This window comes from Physella acuta, unplaced genomic scaffold, assembly GCF_028476545.2.
Source record: "Physella acuta isolate Inbredline_101_S28 unplaced genomic scaffold, ASM2847654v3 ptg001057l, whole genome shotgun sequence".
NCBI classification, from domain to species: Eukaryota; Metazoa; Mollusca; class Gastropoda; family Physidae; genus Physella; species Physella acuta.
Window position 1 is genome coordinate 27,774 of NW_026732574.1, and position 20,754 is coordinate 48,527.

Below are 20,754 nucleotides of genomic sequence, written 5' to 3' on the forward strand. Positions count from 1 at the left end.
AAGTACACAACACACAACATACATAACCTACACAACATACACAACACATACTCATACAACACAACAAAACATACACAACATACACAACGCATACAATACACACAGCACACTCAACATAAACAACATACACAACATAACATATATGACATATACAACACACTCAACACACACAACACAACATACTTAACAAACACAGCACATACAATACACATACCACACACAACCTAAACAACATACACAACATACACAACATACACAACACACATTATACACACCAAAGTCTAATCGAATACCAATATACATGGCCGCATCTTCTGCATAGAGCAGTCAAATTTGACAACTCAAGAAGAGAAGTTAGAAAATAATTGCAATGTAAAAACGGGGTTTACATTTTCACAGACTAAATTATAACACAACCCATTGCCCAAAAACGTCATCAGCAGATGATTCTGGGCGATTAACAAAATTGTATACTTTGACATCAAACGTTTGCGCATTATGATTCAGCACACTCAGAACAAATCTTCATTCCGACATCACTAGGTCAATGATATAACAAACACTGTAGGCCTACTAATAAAGAAGGTTTATCTATCAAATATGTTTTAATTGATAGTTAGGGTTAATTGTAATTGAGTAAAGTTGATCTGCATGCATTTTTATAACATGATGTTAACAAATCGATAGCAGAGCCCACGTATGTATGTAGTTAGAGTAGAAATACTTAGGGCGGTGTTCAGGTGTGGTTTGTCTGTAAATGTTCGTCAAAACAAGACGCTTGATTGCTAGTACTGTCTGCACTGTTGACCTAAGACCTAGCGATGTCTCTAAACTTAAGCCTGAACATAGAAGTGATCTTGGCCATAACCCTGAGCAGAACCCATAATTGATGGTATATTAACATAAAAAATGTAAGTAAAGAATCCTCTTTAGACCTGACGATTCATTTGGCAGATGAAGTAGAGTTCATAAGTTAATGTGTGGCCATCATTTTGCTCAGCCGCCTTAACTTTACCTAACTTGAGTTAGGTACCAATCAGAGCTAAGTGGAATCAGGGACACTGATTTGAACACGGATTCGAACTCGAGAATTTCGGGTCAGCAGCATAGCGCTTTACCGCCTCGGCCACGCCGTATATCAACATGCTTGTGTTTCAAAATCCAGTTGGTGAGTTCAAAAATTTGGTAAAGTCTGTTATTATTAAATTAAATATTACATGTCTATTTAAAGAATACGGCTATGTTTAGTGGTTAGTCTTCATTGGGCAGAGAATTAGGGGGTGGAAATAGAACTTAGTAAAAGCAACCACAAAATTGCAAACATGACTAGCTTAAAGATGGTTTTAATATAATGAGCTACGGGTGTACCTTTGTACAACACAGAAATCAGTGCCAATATTATTTTTCTTTTCTTTTTTTTTTAAATTAAGCTGTACTAAAGTAGTCTGATTGCCTTGACGGAATTCTTTGGTTTGTCTTTAACTTACATGCAGTTTTAAAGACTAAAACTACAAACAATGAGCTTTAGGAGAAACACATGCATGATGACTTATAAAATCGTATTTTAAAAAATTATTCGTTTAAGATAAGCTTAATATTTATTTATTTATCAATATTGCATTTTACTTTAGAGATAGATTAACATGAATAAATTCAAATATACCTTTGATTTTTAACTTTGCAGACATCAACTAAAATGTTAGTTTCTGACAAAATACGTAATGGGTATTTCAAATGCCTTGATAAATTATGGACAGATGAAGAATTTTGTGATTTTACAGTTCAAATCGGTGAAGTGTCCATTAAATGTCATAGCATTATCCTCGCGGCTTGTTCGCCATTTTTTCTTGGACTGCTGAGATCTAAAATGAAAGAAGCCAACGAGGGACGTGTAGTTCTACAAGATATATCAGTCTCCACCTTTCAGTTAATCCTGAAATCTTTGTACACCGGTGAAGACGTGTTGAGTCTTGACAACTTCATAGAAATCTGGCACGCTGTTGATATGTTGCAGATTGGATTTCTTCTAGAGTTGTGTGAAACATTTGCAGATAAAAATATAAACTTGGATAACTTTAAAGAAATTGTGTCAAGCGCAAAACTTCTTAATTCTCAATCCGTCTTGGAGTCAGTCAAAAACTATATGGTAAAGAATTTTGAGGATGTTTACGAAAAAAAACTATATTTACAGTTATCATTTGAAGATCTGTATTCCTTACTGGACAGTCACAAACTGAATGTCACAAATGAGTTTATTGTGCTACAGGCTGTTTTAAATTGGGTCGGATTCAAACCTTACCAACACGTTCCTGACACGTGTAACACCATTTAAAGTCAGAAAAAGTTAAAAACCGAAAAAGTGCATAATACCACCACACAAGTTGTCCAGGAACGTTGTTCGGATGACAAATCTACATTGGTCACTGACAAAATTGTTTTCTCTAAAGCTATATCTAACTGTTTAAACAAATCTGATACAGAAGCATGTCAAAATAAAAGTAAGAAAATATCACAGTCAATGAGTACCAACTCAACTTCAGAAAATGATAGACTTTACAGACTCGAAGACCTCCTGAAAAGTGTAAGAACATGTATAATTTCTCCAACATTGCTGATGAATGTTTTACAGCATAATTTTATTAAATATAATGAAAAAGCAAAAGAAATCATTGTCTCAGCTATATTTAATAAAACAATACAATTCAAACATGGTCAATGGCCAACATCCGGCATATACAGGGAGTCCCATGAGTATGGTAACTATGGAGTTTGCAATTTGTATGATAATGGTACCTTTGAGTCACTAGACTCTGATGCGGAGACGTGGTACGAAATGAAGTCATGTCCATCGTTAGCACACAACGTTCAGCTAGTAGCTTTTGAAAATGAAATCTACGCAGTTGGTTGTCAATCAGCTACTCAGACTAAAAGTAAGCTGTTTGTTTACACTAATAAGTGGAAGCAAATAGTCGAGCTGCCAGCCAAAGAAATGTACCTAGCAAGTAATGAAAATCACATATACATTACAAGCGTTACCGAAAATGTTATTTATCGATTTGATCCAAAATGCGCAGACGTCAATTTAATTAAATTTGCGGAAGTTCCAAATGGTTCTGTTGTAACTCATGTTATGAGCTACCGAGGGTATCTTCTCATCTTCTGCACTGAAACAGTCAATGACGGCGATAAAACAGCCGTCCATATGTTAGACCTTCAGGCCAAGAGCTGGACAAAACTGGACAACCTCGAGGGACCAGCTAAAAACATCATCAGTTTTCGTAACGACGACAACCACTTTGTGCTACAAACAAACGGCAACTTGTGGGTTTTAAACCAAACTGATGAAATGTTCGCATTCAATCGTGTAGCAACACTGTGGACGGTAGATCAGCTTATACGTCTATATGGAGCAGTAATTTACGGGGAAAAATTGATCATTTTATATTACAAACCCGATGAGGCCGATTACACATTGTGTAAGCAAGTGGATAACATGTTTAGCTCAATTAGATACTGGAGAACAGACACAACTAGTTCACATTTTATTCCTGCTGTGCTGCCTAAATCTTATCTTCATGAACGTGTAGATGACAAATAGGCTATGAATCACTACAGCCAACCAATTTTACCTTCACTATTGTACATAAACCATTTTATAAGTTTTAAAAAATGATATGTTGGCTTCAGCGTTAAGGAATGTGTCTGAATGTTGTCTATGAGAAGAATACGTAAACATATGTTTGAAAGTTTTCTTTCGAAGATAAGCATGTTTATAATAATAATCAATATATATATAGGCATATATATATATATATATATATATATATATATATATATATATATATATATATATATATATATATATATATATATATATATATACCCATTTTTTTAATTTATTCATTTATTTATTACATAAATTGGATTATATATTATATTAGTTTATATATATATATATATATATATATATATATATATATATATATATATATATATATATATATATAATTTCAATTTTAAAACTTACTATGTCATTGTTGATGATAATGTTCGTTTGTATTTGAAAAGTATATTTTAAGGTTTAACATTGTTATTATTGATTCATATTGCTTTTAACATAACAAATTTAACCTATATAGGCCAACAATAGCCGTACATTAGACACATAACTTACACTTTAGCAATTAAAATATTTCAATCTACAACAAAAAATCATTGCACGCTTATCATAACAAGCATATGTGTGCTTTCGATGGTAAAAGTTTGAGTAATCTACTGTACATATTAATTTAAAATAAAACATTAACATTAATTTTAAATATCAGAGCTAAATACTTATTGTTTTTCTTTCATTGAACGTCAAACTTTTATTTCTATAACTGAAGTTTAATCTCGAGTGCTAAAGTTAAGCCTCATTGCTTAATTATTTTTAACTATTCGCGCATTATAAAATGTGGCTTATCCAGGTGTCTATATTGAGGGACGAAGTGTTGTAAAACGATATTAGCTTTAATAAAACACAAATACAACTAGGTGATACCATCTCATGTTTCAAATCACCGGAACAATGTTTATTTCTTTGATCAACATCTAATTAAACCAAAAATGTTGCGATAGTAGCAAAAACAAAAAGGAGATTGAGCTAATCACTGACTTTATTTTCCATACAGATGTACACTGCGGTATGTTGTGGTCCTTTCCCGTTTCTAGCTATGACATCCCCAGGCTGTTGTGTTGGTAAATGGCTTGACAAAATGTCTGCTTGAAAAACGTGTATACTGCATTACGTATCTCCCACAACCAACCCACGCCTCTATATTTCTATTTTATGCAGACACTACTGGCTTTTTCAATATCCCTAGGACTGGCAGAGTTTAAAATAATAATTAACCTTATTTCAATGTTTCTTATAGGAATTCTGAGCGGCACTTCCCCCCCCCCCCCCCAACCAGATGTACTTCTATAACGCTACAGATTATTTACTATTAACTCTCTAACACACCGCCTCTCCTTCCCCCCCCACCAACCAGATGTACTTCTATAACGCTACAGATTATTTACTATTAACTATCTAACACACCGCCTCTCCTCCCCCCCCCCCCACCAACCAGATGTACTTCTTTAACGCTACCGACTATTTACTATTAACTATCTAACACACCGCCTCTCCTTCCCCCCCCCCCACCAACCAGATGTACTTCTATAACGCTACAGATTATTTACTATTAACTATCTAACGCACCGCCTCTCCTCCCCCCCCTCACCTCTGTAAAAATAATATTTAAAATATATTATTTAAAAAAATATAACGTTTTTAAAAAATAATTGACTAAACAACAGTTAAATAAAAACTTGTAAAGAAGATTTTTAAAAATGTATAATATCAGGATTATTAATAAGCAATAAAAATAAAATGACCTTTTCATATATTATATTACACTGCACCTGGTTTAATCAGCTATAAAGAAAAGCGTGAGTCGCTATATTAAGTATGGAATACGCTCAATAAAATCTTATGAAAATTTTAAATTTTCGCAATATACTTTTAAACTTATGCGCACGGTAATAGATAGCTTTGTTTATCGCACAAAATAGGCGAGCTAATGATTCTTCAGATTGTTTATTTCAGAATTTCAACACCCATGAAACTGTCAATATACTAACATAATTGTGTTATACCTTAGGAATAATGTTAATTTAAGAAATTAAAGTACAGTAGAATAGGAGTTAAACATGTAATATCTTAGCCGTTCCGGCCAAACCCAGCATTGGTCTTGGATAGGCCGTGACTTATTTACTTAGTAAAACTGATTGTTTTTTGTAGTTTCATCTACAGATTACATGCAGTGTTTCTTCCAGACTTTTTTCTCCGGGGGGGCACTTGAAATCTTCGGGGGGGGGGGGGGGGGGGCGGTAAACTTTCTTCTGGGGGGGCGGACACTGTTAAAAGTATATATTTTCTATATAAATTATATAAATTTCATTTCGTTCGGGGGGGGGGGGGCGGTAAAAATTTTTCGGGGGGGGCAAAGCCCCCCCGAAGAGATGCCTGGAAGAAACTCTGATTACATGGACATTAAATAAAATGTTAGGTTTGATTAAAATTTAGTTTAATTATGCGGTAGAGTTCGAATTTGGGTTTAAGTCAGTAGACAATCCCTGAGTCTACCCAACTCTGTTGGGTACCTAACTCACGTTAGGGAAAGATAAGGCGGCTGGGCATAGTGCTGACCACACTATCTCTTCCTATGCTCTACTTCACTTGCCCCATAGACCGTCAGGTTTGAAGATCTTTGGACGCCATTTATGTTTTATCAATGAAAATTTATAAGCATAAAAGTTAGCTATAAATAGAAAAACATGTTGATGCACAAACGTTGTTGTTATTTTGATGCAGCATAATATACCGTTTGTTTACTTCCGCCCTTACGAGTTATACATTTTTGAATATTTTTACAGAATAAAGAAGGTTCATTCAAGGTAATTTGAAATTAATTTGTACGGTAAGGTGGAGTTTCGTAATGTCACAGTATACAGAATACACACAGCACACACAACATACACAACACACAACATAATAACATACATAACATACACAACACATACAATACACACAAGATAACATGCATTATATACACAACACATACAATACACACAGCACACAGCACACACAACATACACAACGTACACAATACACACACAACACACACAACATACACAACACACACACACAACGCACACAACATACATAACATACAAATCATAAAAAACATAAACAGCATACACAACAAACACAACACACACATCATACACACCAAACTCTAATCGAATACCAATATACATGGCCGCATCTTCTGCACGTAGAAAAAACAAGTTAATAAAAAGTCTAGTGACAAGTCTAGTGATTTTCTTACAGTTTCTAATACTGTTGACTCAAGTCAATAGTATTATCTAATCAATAGTAATATAACTTTTACTTCGGCGCCCCACGTTTTTCATCGCTTATAGTAGAGTGATCGCTTGCATTATTGTGATGTATAGCATTTGATTTCTACTTTTCTAGTTCAATCAGAAAACGTGGGTTTTTTTAAACTTTTTTAATGATAATTATTATTACTTTGTTTTTGGTGTTGGGGAAAAAAATAATACATAATTAGCGAGGATTGATCAAGTGCAAATGTTGTAGGTATTTTACGAATAAGGTTGGAGTATTATAATTGTTCATTTGGTTTGGTTTGGTTTGGCACCTACGTTCGTTTAAGTGAGTGCAAAAAGACTATGAATAAGCTGGGGTACTATAGTCGATTATTAAGCTTTTTTCGGTTTCGTTTGTGTTTTTTTCTTTGGGTTTGTGTTTGTATTTGTGTTTGGTTTTGCGTTTGGATTTGGTTTGTTTTCGTTTGCTTTTTCGTTTGTGTTTTTTTTTTTGGGTTTGTGTTTGTGTTTGTGGTTGGTTTTGCGTTTGGATTTGGTTTGTTTTCGTTTGCTTTTTCGTTTGTTTTTTTCTTTGTGTTCGTATTGGTGTTGTGGTTGTGGTTGTGTTTGTTGTTAGGATTTTGTTTTCGTTTCCTTTTTTGTTTGTTTTTTCTTTGTGTTTGTATTGGTGTTTGTGGTTGTGGTTGGGTTTGTTGTTAGGTTTTTGTTTTCGTTTGTATTTGTAATTGTGTTAGCGTTATGTTTGCGTTTTGTTGTTTTGGTTTTGGTTGGTTGTGGTTTGGGTGGGCAGTGCCGGGTTTATGATGATTACTAAACACACAGGTAATGGTCTTTAACAGAAAGGTTTTCACAGAAGCCAGAGCAGGGCCTGGCCGGGACGGCTAGTAATATATAAAATATATTTTAACAATGCTGATTAAATTTAGTTTTATCTCCCATTTTCTACTATTTTGGGTTCATTAACAAAATTATATGCTTTGACCTCAAACGTTTGCGCATCGTCTTAATTTAGAAATTGGATTATCTTCATTGCACCAAATATACGCACGAATTACGATTCAGCACACTCAGAACATAGTTTCCTTCCGGCTTTACTTGGTCAAAGATATAACAAACACTGTACTTTTAAAGAAGGTTTATCTATCAAATATGTTTTTATTGATAGTTAGGGTTAGGTTTAATTGAGTAAAGTTGATCTGCATGCATTTTTATAACATGATGTTAACAAATCGATAGCAGAGCCCATGTATGTAGATCTATGTTGTTAGAAATACTTAAGGCGGTGTTCAGGTGTGGTTTGTCTGTAAATATTCGTCAAAACAAGACGCCTGAATGCTAGTACACTCTGCACTGTTGACCTAAGACCTAGCGATGTCTTTAACTTTAAGCCTGACCATAGAAGTGATCTTGGACATAACCCTGAGCAGAACCCATAATTGATGGTATATTAACATAAAAAATGTAAATGAAGAATCCTCTTTAGACTTAGCGATACATTTGGGCAGATGAAGTAGAGTTCATACGTTTATTGACTTCGGCATAGGTAAGGTGTGGTCAGCGTTTTGCTCAGCCGCCTTAACTTTACCTAACGTGAGTTAGGTACCCATCAGAGCTGGGTGGACTCAGTGACACAACTGATTTGGACACGGATTCGAACTCGAGAATTTCGGATAAGCAGCCTAGCTCCTTACCACTCAGGTCACACCGTATACTAACATGCTTGTGTTTTAAGATCCGATTGGTGAGTTTAAAAAATAAGTTAAAGTCTGTTATTATTAAATTAAATATTACATGTCTATACAAAGTACACGGCTATGTTTAGTGTTTAGTCTTTATGGGGCAGAGAATTAGGGGGTGGGAATTGAAATTGGTAAAAGCAACCACAAAATTGCAAGCATGACTAGCTTAAAGATGGTTTTAACCCATATTATCCCAAGGTCTCAAATTTTTTATAATTTTTCGATATGGTTTAGCTTTTGGGCACTGAATGAAGGAATGACTATGGATATTGTTTAAATCAATACTTAAATATCGATTTTTTTAAAAAAACGTCCCATAAATGGGACGCTAGCAACGAACGGCCCCATGTACATTTATTGAAAAATAAAATCATTTATCAAGAAATATGGCTAATCACGTGAAAATTAAGCTGTATACTAATTTTGTATTGTTAGAAATATGATTACATTGTTTAAGACAGCTACAAATACTGATAATAATCAATTGGGTTAGCCATACCATGGTCTAAAATGCAGAAATTATGTTCAAAAGTCTAGTTTTCTTTCAATCTAGCATCCATCAAAGTGAACAACACTTGGAAATAAGTAAAGCTGTGACTAGTACATCTAATTATACACACATGATCACAAATATTGTTATTATTTATCGAAACTGTAATATAATTAAATATAAATAATTGATTTTTTTGGGGGGCGTACTTGAAATTTTCAGGAGGGTGAACTTAAATTTCAGGGGAAGAGTGGACATTGGTAAAAGTATGTTTTGTATATAAATTCCAATTTGTTCTGGGGGCAGAGCCCCCCCCCCCCCCTCCTCCGAAATTGGGCCTGAAAGAAACCCTGCCCTCAGTGAATTCGCAAAAGACGATCCGGTCCAGTCATCCAGCCATTTTCTCTTTTATTACCCTAGCTATTCCCCCCCCCCTCACAGGCGTACATTAGGACATCAGACATCTTATTTCTATGGCACGGATCCATCTCTGGGGGCTTGTATTGAGTGTTCATGGCTCTCATCCATGTATGCTCCTCACTATGCGAACAGCTCCCAATCTAACACCAGGAATCTCCTTAAAAGGTTAACAAAGTAAAAATGGTATCGGGAACCTTTGGAGGGGAATATTATTGTGGCATGACAACAGTACACAGCTAATTCACAGTTCTGCTATATGTAGCTTGAGCTCTCTTATATGAAGAGTCTTTCCATCTGTTGTTAACCAACCCCCATAACTAAATAATGTCTACTAAATCGTGACCATTGTTATTATTCTGGTTTGTTATAATTTTAACATCACACGCTAGTAAATTTACAGCAGTACTAAATTAGTTTGTATTCAATGGTATTAAATACTTCAGTAAGTGTAATTCTGAAAACTTAAACATAAAATGTAAGTTTTTCAATATTTGCAATTTTTTATACAGTAATATATAAGTATATATAGGTCAAGGTCATAATTATATATCTATAAATACTACTTAACACCTTAAAGTAAAAGTTAACAAAGTCAACAATTGTTTCACCATAAATAACCATTTGACATAAATATTTGCATCTGTGTTCTCGCTAGTGTTAAATAAATGTGACGTTTGTGTAACAATTTGCATAAATATAGGTCAAGGTCATAATTAAATATCTATAAATACTACTTAACACCCCAAAGTCAGCAGTTAACAAAGTCAACAATTGTTTCACCATAAATAACCAATTAACATAAACATTTGCATCGGTGTTTCTCGCTAGTGCCAAAAAAATGTGAAGTTTGTGTAACAATCTACATGGGGCCATTCGTTGCTAGCGTCCCACTTATGGGACGCTTGGTGTACACTTGATATAACTAAGTAGTAAAAAAAATTGTTATCCTTAAATTTTTATCAGATAGAAATATGGTACTGTTACAAGTTTCAAATGTATTTTGCACTTAAAATGTTAACATTTTAGAAGATATGCATTTTCCTGTGCGCATGTTTTCTTTTTTCCGCCATTTTGACAAGTCCTGCAAATCCGGCACTATAACATTTTTCTAAATTAATTTTTTTCATAAAACACACAAAAATTCAATAATCTAACTATTTTCAAATACAATGAAACATAATTTGTGTTTTAACTAGTTTTTAATAAATTTTAGCAATTTTTTTACAAGCGTCCCATAAGTGGGACGCTAGCAGAATATGGGTTTAATATGAGCTACGGGTGTACCTTTGTACAACACAGAAATCAGTGCCTATATTATTTTTATATTCTTTATTTTAAAATTAAGTTGTACTAAAGTAGTCTGATTGCCTTGACGGAATTCTTTGGTTTGTCTTTACCTTACATATAGTTTTAAAGACTATCATATCGAAAAAGTTAGCGAAAACTACAACCAATGAGGTTTAGGAGAAACACATGCATGAAGACTTATAAAATCGTATTTAAAAAAAATTATTCGTTTAAAATAAGCTTAATATTTATTTATTTTATAATATTGCATTTTACTTTAGAGATTTATTAACATGAATAAATTCAAATATATATTTGATTTTCAGCTTTTGCAGACATCATTTCAGCCGCAACTAAAATGCTTGTTTCTGACATAGTATGTCATGGGTATTTCAAATGCCTTGATAAATTATGGACGAATGAAGAATTTTGTGACTTTACAGTTCAAATCAATGATGTTTCAATAAAATGTCATCGCTTCATTCTTGGGGCGTGTTCGCCATATTTTCTTGGTCTGCTAAAATCTGGAATGAAAGAAGCCAACGAGGGACGTGTAGTTCTACACGATATATCAGTCTCCACCTTTCAGTTAATCCAGAAAACTTTGTACACCGGTGAAGACGTGTTGAGTCTTGACAACTTCATCGAAGTCTGGCACGCTGTAGACAGGTTGCAGATTGGATTTCTTCTAGAGTTGTGTGAAACATTTGCAGATAAAAATATAAACTTGGATAACTTTAAAGAAATTGTGTCAAGCGCAAAACTTCTTAATTCTCAATCCGTCTTGGAGTCAGTCAAAAACTATATGGTAAAGAATTTTGAGAATGTTTTCGAAAAAAAAACTGTATTTACAGTTATCATTTGAAGATCTGTATTCCTTACTGGACAGTCATAAACTCAATGTCAGCGATGAGTACCTTGTTCTACAGGCTGTTTTAAATTGGGTCGAATACAAACCTGACCAACACGTTCCTGACACGTGTAACACTATTGAAAGTCAGAAAAAGTTAAAAACCGAAAAAGTGCATAATACCACCACACAAGTTGTCCAGGAACATTGTTTAGATGACAAATCTACAATGGTCACTGACAAAATTGTTTTCTCTAAAGCTATATCTAACTGTTTAAACAAATCTGATACAGAAGCATGTCAAAATAAAGGTAAGAAAATATCACAGTCTATGAGTACCAACTCAGCTGCAGAAAATGACAGACTATACAGATTCGAAGTCCTCCTGAGACGTGTAAGAACATCCATTATAAGTCCAACATTGCTGATGAATGTTTTACAGCATAATTCTATTAAACATAATGAAAAAGCAAAGGAAATAATCGTCTCAGCTATTTTAAACCAGACAATATATTTCAAGCATGGTCAATGGCCAAAAACAGGTATATACAGGGAGTCCCATGAGTATGGGAACTATGGAATTTGCAGTTTGTATCGTAATGGCACCTTTGAGTCACTAAGCTATGGCGAGACGTGGAACAAAATGAAATCATGTCCATCGTTAGCACACAACGTCCAGCTAGTAGCTTTTGAAAATGAAATCTACGCTGCTGGCTGTCAATCTGCCACTCAGACTAAAAGTAAGCTATTTGTTTACGCTAATAAGTGGAAGGAAATAGTCGAGCTGCCAGCCAAAGAATTGTACCTAGCAAGTAATGAAAATCACATATACATTACAAGCGTTACCGAAAATGTTATTTATCGATTTGATCCAAAATATGCAGACGTCAATTTGATTAAATTTACTGAAGTTCCAAAAGGTTCTGTTGTAACTCATGTTATGAGCTACCGAGGGTATCTTCTCATCTTCTGCACTGAAACAGTCAATGGCGTCCAGGAAACAGCAGTCCATATGTTAGACCTTCCGGCCAAGAGCTGGACAAGACTGGACAACCTCAATGGACCAGCTAAAAACATCATCAGTTTTCGTAACGACGACAACCACTTTGTGCTACAAACCAACGGCAACTTGTGGGCTTTAAACCAATCTGATGGAATGTTCACATTCACTCTTGTAAAGAAACTCTGGGCGCTGGACCACGTTTTATATGGAGCTGTGGTTTTCGGTGAAAAATTGGTCATTTTTTATTACAAACCCGATGAGACCAAAGACTCAAAGGCTTGTAAAGTGGATAACATGTTCAGCCAAATAAAGTACTGGTACACAGATGAACCTTGCTCAAGTTTTATTCCTGCTGTACTGCCTAAATCTTATGCTAAAATTTAGTTGATAAGTAGAAACAAGCAATTTTAATTACCTACAGCGAAAATAATTATGCGAAGTCGTTGTAATAAATGTGTGTTGTAACTTTTTTATTACATATTTATATCATTTTTATACAATGCAATATACATATATATATATATATATATATATTAATACTAATAGTTTCGCTGTCTGTCTGTCTATCTGACAAGAACGCTCTGTCTGACAAGAACGCTCTAGAGAAAACACAAGCAATTTAAAAACATGCATAGTATTTCGAAAAACGAAGTATGACGTCGACACATTTAGCGCAGAGTAGAACATAATCTCAAACCAGAGAGTGCACACAGTCATATGACGTCATTGATTATCGCGTAAACATTGAATTAAAAAGGAAATGTTGTCTAATCTAAATGGTTTGCGTGAAGAGTTTCTTGCATACAATTCTTCGGGTAGGGGCGAAGCCCCACCCCCCGCGTAAGAACGTCTGAGCCCCCCCCCCCCTCCCCAACTCAAAAGAAATTTCCTCATCGATACTCTATAATAAAATTACCGCCTAATTAATGTGTCTAATCTAAAAAGTGGTTTTCTTGCAATGGGACGGTAGACATGTTTTTTTGGGGGGGTGGGGGGGTGTGGGGGGGTGTGTGTGTGGGGGCGGGGGTGGTGTGTGGGGGGGTGGGGGTGGTGTGTGGGGGGGGTGGGTTGGTTTCAGTGTTTCTTTCAGACTTTTTCCTCCCCGGAGAGGGGTGGGGGTACTTGAAATTTTCGGGGGCGGGGGTAGAATTTTCTGGGAGGGGGCGGACACTGGAAAAAGTATATAATTATATTTCGTTGAATGGGACGGTAGACATGTTTTTTTTGGGGGGGGGGGGGTGGGGGTGGGGGGCGGTGTGTGGTGGGGGGTGGGGGTGGTGTGTGGGGGTGAGGGGTTGGGGTGGGGTTGGTGTGTGGTGGGGGGTGGGGGTGGTTTGTGGGGGTGGGGGTGGGGTGGTGGGGTGGGGGGGGGGGGTGGGTTGGTTTTAGTTTAGAGAAAAGAGACAGCACTATCAGCCTAGCGCCCGTTGTACCCTTCCTCAACGGGCCATTTATCTAGTATATATATATATATATATATATATATATATATATATATATCTATAATAATAGTTTCGCTGTCTCTCTATCTATCTATCTATCTATCTATCTGTCTGACAAGAACGCTCTAGAGAAAACACAAGGAATTTAAAAACCTGCACAGTAATTCGAAAAACGAAATATGACGTCGACACATTTAGCGTAGAGTAGAACATAATCTCAAACCAGAGAGTGCACACAGTAATGTAATGACGTCATTGAAACATTGAAAAAAAGGAAATGTTGTCTAATCTAAATGGTTTGCGTGAAGAGTTTCTTGCATAGAATTCTTCGAGTAGGGGCGAAGCCCCACCCCCCGCGTAAGAACGTCTGAGCCCCCCCCCCCCCTCCCCAACTCAAAAGAAATTTCCTCATCGATACTCTATAATAAAATTACCGCCTAATTAATGTGTCTAATCTAAAAAGTGGTTTTCTCGCAATTTCTTTAATGCAATTCTTCGCGTAGTGGCTAAGCGCGACACCAGTGTTTCTTTCAGACTTTTTCCTCCCCGGAGAGGGGTGGGGGTACTTGAAATTTTCGGGGGCGGGGGTAGAATTTTCGGGGAGGGGGCGGACACTGGAAAAAGTATATAATTATATTTCGTTGAATGGGACGGTAGACATGTTTTTTTAGAGGGGGGGGGGGGGTGGTGGGGGTGGGGGGGGGGGTTAGGGGGGTGAGTGGGGGGGGGTGGTTTTAATTTAGACTTTTTCCTCCCCGGAGAGTGGTGGGGGTACTTGAAATTTTCGGGGGTGGGGGTAGAATTTTCGGGGAGGGGGCGGACACTGGAAAAAGTATATAATTATATTTCGTTGAATGGGACTGTATACATGTTTTTCGGGGGGTGGGGGTGTGGGGGGGGGGTGGGGGTGGTGTGGGGGGTGTGGGGGGTAGTGGTGTGTGTGGGGGGGGGGGGGGCTGGGGGGGTTTTAGTTTAGAGAAAAGAGACAGCACTATCAGCCTAGCGCCCGGTGTATCCTTCCTCAACGGGCCATTTTTCTCGTCTATAATAATAGTTTCGCTGTCTGTCTATCTGACAAGAACGCTCTGTCTGACAAGAACGCTCTAGAGAAAACACAAGCAATTTAAAAACATGCACAGTAATTCGAAAAACGAAATATGACGTCGACACATTTAGCGTAGAATAGAACATAATCTCAAACCAGAGAGTGCACATTGATTATCGCGTAAACATTGAAAAAAAGGAAATGTTGTCTAATCTAAATGGTTTGCGTGAAGAGTTTCTTGCATACAATTCTTCGGGTAGGGGCGAAGCCCCACCCCCCGCGTAAGAACGTCTAAGCCCCCCCCCCCCCCCCCTCCCCAACTCAAAAGAAATTTCCTCATCGATACTCTATAATAAAATTACCGCTTAATTAATGTGTCTAATCTAAAAAGTGGTTTTCTTGCAATAGGACGGCAGACATGTTTTTTGGGGGGGGGGGGGGGGGGGGGGTGGTGTGTGGGGGTGGGGGGTGGGGGACTTTTTCCTCCCCGGAGAGGGGTGGGGGTACTTGAAATTTTCGGGGGCAGGGGTAGAATTTTCTGGGAGGGGGCGGACACTGGAAAAAGTATATAATTATATTTCGTTGAATGGGACGGTAGACATGTTTTTTTTGGGGGTGGGGGGTGGTGGAGGGGTGGGGGGGGGTGTGTGGGGTGGGGGGGTGGGGGGTGTGTGTGGGGGTGGGGGGGTGGGGGGTGGTGTGTGGGGGGGGTGGGGGGTGGTGTGTGGGGGGGTGGGTTGGTTTCATTGTTTCTTTCAGACTTTTTCCTCCCCGGAGAGGGGTGGGGGTACTTGAAATTTTCGGGGGCGGGTGTAGAATTTTCTGGGAGGGGGCGGACACTGGAAAAAGTATATAATTATATTTCGTTGAATGGGACGGTAGACATGTTTTTTGGGGGGTGGGGGTGGGGGGGGGGGTGGGGGGTGGGGTGGTATGTTTTGGGGGGGGGAGGTGGGGGTGTGGGGGGGTGGGTTGGTTTTAGTTTAGAGAAAAGAGACAGCACTATCAACCTAGCGCCCGGTGTATCCTTCCTCAACGGGCCATTTTTCTCGTATATATATATTTATATATATAGGTATGTTAGAAACATTATTTTATTCTATTATATATATGTATATTATATACTATTTGTTTTATATATAACAATATAAAGCAAATTAAAGCAATTTGAACAAAACCAAAAATAGTTCATACTTGTGGTGGGGGGAGGGGATGGTTTGTTTATTGTTTATACATATAGGTTCCGTAATGATCACATAATATATTCTCTTGTTCGGTAATCGAATCTTCAATATCGCAAGGCAGTGTGCAAAATCAACAATAACTAACACTTCAAAATAACAGATATAAAGTTTTTTCCTCTGCATATAAATCAATTTCCGACCCTCCTCTAATCTACTATTTCAACTCCTAACAATAATCTATCTCTCATTTGACTAAACTGCTTTCTAAACATAACTAACTCCGCTACAGCTAGCTAATCCTCGACTTTCCACTACACGCCCTTATAACCAAATGCTAGAGCTATCTACATCCAACTCTCAACTGAAGCTTCTTTGGTCAACAGACCGTCTCACGTGAGCGGTCAGTTCGTTCCACTGCATTCTATCGTTTTTTTTTCAGCAATGTCTATCTGACCTACGCTATTCTGTCTCTCGCTTTTCTATAATCTATATTTAAATCTTGCTTCATCAAAATACTGCTACATTACTGACGTGGAATATAATAATAGACACCATTAATTTAACTTCAACACTTTACTTGACATTTAGAAAATAGTCTAATCACTAGACTTTATTCATAGTATTAGCCGGGCGGAAACGCTCTATACTAGACATTCAACGGACATCACTATGCTAAACAGAAAAGTCTCGAGTTTGAACCCTCGGGCAGATGAGGCTTGTTAGCTGGGAGAAAGCCTCTCTTCTAGGAGAGACAACTCCAAAATCAAACAACTGCTGCCTTGTAGTTTGTTCTTGGTTGGACAAAGGCTATGGAAGCAAATCCAAAAAGAAAAGCAGGCTGAAATCGGAGTCAATGGCCTCAATGGCGCATAACCAGTTGACACGTAATCCTTAATTGTGATGGAAGCATGGTCGAGTCGGCACAGCTCAGGATGATAAATTTAAAAAAAAGTCTCGAGTTCAAACCCTCTGGCAGATAAGGCTCGATTACTTCCAACACTAAAAATTAAGAACGAAGAAGAAGAAGAAGAATCATGACGACAATTTTGATCTATAGAGACATTTAAATGCAAAATAAGGATTATTTTAACATTAAAATGCTTGCGATAGTAAATATAATAATATAGATTAACACATCGATTAATTTGAAACATTTTATATGATTGGACGTCGTGGCCAAAGCGGTAGAGCGCTACCTGCTAACGCTAAAGCCTCGAGTTTAAATCAGGCTCCATGTCAATAGAATATCCCTGGGCCCACCTAGCTAAGCAAAGTTCAGACCACACCTTCCCTTCATATGCCGTGGTCAAGAAAAATGCACTGTGCAAAGTTCTGACCACACCTTCCCTTCATATGCCGAGGTCAAGAAACATTTGAACTCTACTTTATCTGCCAAATGGATCACTAGATCTAGAACGCGAAATAAAATGTGCATAATAGTGCGGAATATTAGTAGTGCTTTATAAATTCACTTGCGTTTTTTTTTGAGAAATCCAAAATAGCCTAAATTACCACCTCTGGTCTAAGGAAGTTACTCAAAATTTGATAAAAGGCAGAGAATTAGATATTTTTCTTATATCTGAAGTAATACTTAAGATATAGGATTTAGAAAAATCAAAAATAGTAAAAGTTCCACTTCCGCTTATCGGAAATCGCTTAAAAATTAATACGGATCTACAAATTTGAAATAATACTTATATATGAAATTTCATCAACCTAGCTGTAACGGTACTCAAGTTATCGTGTTTACAGACACTCATACATACACACACACACACACACAAACACACAGATATACGGAAAAGATTGCAAAATTGTGTTTTTCCGACTCAGGAAAAAGGAAAAAAAGGTCGAGATTTAGATCTAGTTTGATGTCTTATTTTCTAATATTCTGGGTTGATTTACTAAATTACTTACTTTGACCTCAAACGTTTGCGCATCGCTATAATTTAGAAATTGAACAGTCTACATCGCACCAAATATACGCGCGAATTATGGTTCAGCATACTAAGAAGATTGTTTCCTTCCGATTTAACTAGTTCTAGATCTAGGTCCAAACACTGTATTTATAAAGAAGGTGTAGATCTAGATCTATCTATCAAATATGTTTTGGTGATAGTTAGGGTTAAGTTTATTTGACTATCGTAGATCTGGAGTTGATTGCATGCATTTTTTTATTTCATGACATTTAGAAGTCAATACATGCAATTAATAGAGCCCACATTAAAGTTACAGTAGAAATACGGCAGAGTTTGGGTAAGGTTTGTCTCTAAATATCCGTCAAAACAAGACGCTTGAATGCTAGTACTGTCTGCACTGTTGACCTAAGACCTAGCGATGTCTCTAACCTTAAGCCTGACCATAGAAGTGATCTTGGCCATAACCCTGAGCAAAACCGATAATGGACGCCCGCGAGAAAAATCTCAAAGTTATTTGAGAGGCCCATAAATTAATTTAAAAATCATGCACGGCGTAGTTACAATAAATATGGTTGTAAAATCCTGTCTGTCTGGTTTTTTTTCGGACTTGACTAAAGATTGAATGTATTTGATGTTTTTAATATTTTCGGTGACTAAATAAAATAAAAAAAAAAGCAAACACAATTTGGTTTTCAAGTGTAATGGCGACATAAACAATGGCATTCGATAGGCGGCCATAGATTTTATTGTACACATTGTAAGCTTAAAAATGAAAAACTAGGTCATGGGGATTAAATTTACATTGTTATTTAAAAACTTGATCTGCAAAGCTTTGTAACCAAAAAACTAAAGTGGGGCTGTGAGAAATCCATCACAGAGTTCCTGTACCGCCAATCAATGTTTGTCTTACGAAAGTGAAACATCGGGTTATAACTTAGGCTTGATGAAAATAAATATTAAACTCAACAAATTATTTTCAAGTTCTGTGGATCTGCAACTTTTATAGCATTGGTTCTAAAAATATTAAATTTCTGAATTAATTTTAGGCTTAAGTTTTTATTTTTTATTATTTTTACGGTCCTAAATCTGAAAAAGCACATTTTTATTTAATGTCAACAACATTACGGAAGGATTCTCGTCAACTCGCTGGTGTCCATTGATGGTATATTAACATAAATATTGTAAATAAAGAATCATCTTTAGACTTAGCGATACATCTGGAAGATGAAGTAGAATTCATAAGTTTGTTGACTTCGGTATAGTTTACCAATGTGGTAAAACCTTAGTTTAGCGTCGGAAATTATCGGGTAATGTTTGTTGAGTTTCGGTTACTAAAGTTACGGTAAACCATTGTTTATTTGATCATTGAAATATAAATAAAGTGAAAGTCGGTCTTAGTAAATTAATGTTTTAATTTTTTAAGTTTAATCGACAAAAGGAAGCAGGAATAAATATAATAGTAGATTTAAATGAGTAGATCTAAAAAATTATAAAATATACATAAATATAAATAATAAAGTCAAATGTAATAATTTGTTAATGTTTTTGGCTTGAAGCGGATTTGTGACCATTATGTAATTAGATCGGGAAATCTAGTTCTAGCTAGCTGCTAGGCCAAGTAAAACAATCTAGATTACGAAAATAGTAAAAATGATTACAAAAATGTAAACATGATTACAGAAGTAGTGCAAGTGACTAGAAACAGTGTTCGTACCCTACTTTGATAATAAAACCAGACCTTTGTAACCACACCATTATGTGTGCTTATAGCTGAGACACTTTCTTTTGTCTGCTATTAAAAACTACCGGTATCCCCCGCCTTTAACCTCCACACACAACAAGAGACGGTGGAGGGGTCACTGTGAGGTCACAGGGGCCCAGTCTAATACGTCATAGCGTGAACTGTAAACATAGCATGAGATGTACTGTAACTTTAATTCTCCCTCCCCCCTCGCCAGTCAAACAGCACCAACTACGTACTTGGGGTCACGGTGAGTTCATACAAGTTTAGAAATCTGTGACCTTAGTTACTAGGAAGGGTGGGTTAATCTAGCCCTAATCGTCAGCTTTTACAAAGATTTCAAAAACAGTTTGGAGATTGAATTCAAAATACAGGTAGTTACATTATACGCAGACTACCACTTACAGCTTCCCTCATAATTTTAATATAAGACTACTAGCCAGCAACCTCAGACAAAAGGAACAACAGCGGTTTAAAAAAAAGAGGTCAAGATTTGTGTGGCCGATCATTCTTTCATTACATAACAATTTTAAATACTTGTAACACATTTACAGGGTCAGTCACGCAACAACAACAACAAAAAAGGTCTAACACTCCCCCCTCCCTCCCTCAATAACGCAGTAACTGTGAAATCGCGTTTCTTCTACGATCCAGAAAAAACGTCATACCTCAGTGTAGACCTGTCCAGACTTTTTAAA

General features: G+C 36.6%; 1 protein-coding gene across 1 annotated transcript; it reads left to right on the forward strand.

The window, feature by feature from the left end:
• Nucleotides 1–8,013: 8,013 nt before the first annotated feature.
• On the forward strand, nucleotides 8,014–13,225 carry LOC131955135 (uncharacterized). Its single transcript, XM_059319118.1, has 2 exons — nucleotides 8,014–8,070; nucleotides 11,199–13,225. The coding sequence occupies exon 2, from the start codon at nucleotides 11,697–11,699 to the stop codon at nucleotides 13,107–13,109; it is 1,413 nt and encodes a 470-aa protein (XP_059175101.1). The 5' UTR covers nucleotides 8,014–8,070; nucleotides 11,199–11,696; the 3' UTR covers nucleotides 13,110–13,225.
• Nucleotides 13,226–20,754: the final 7,529 nt, after the last annotated feature.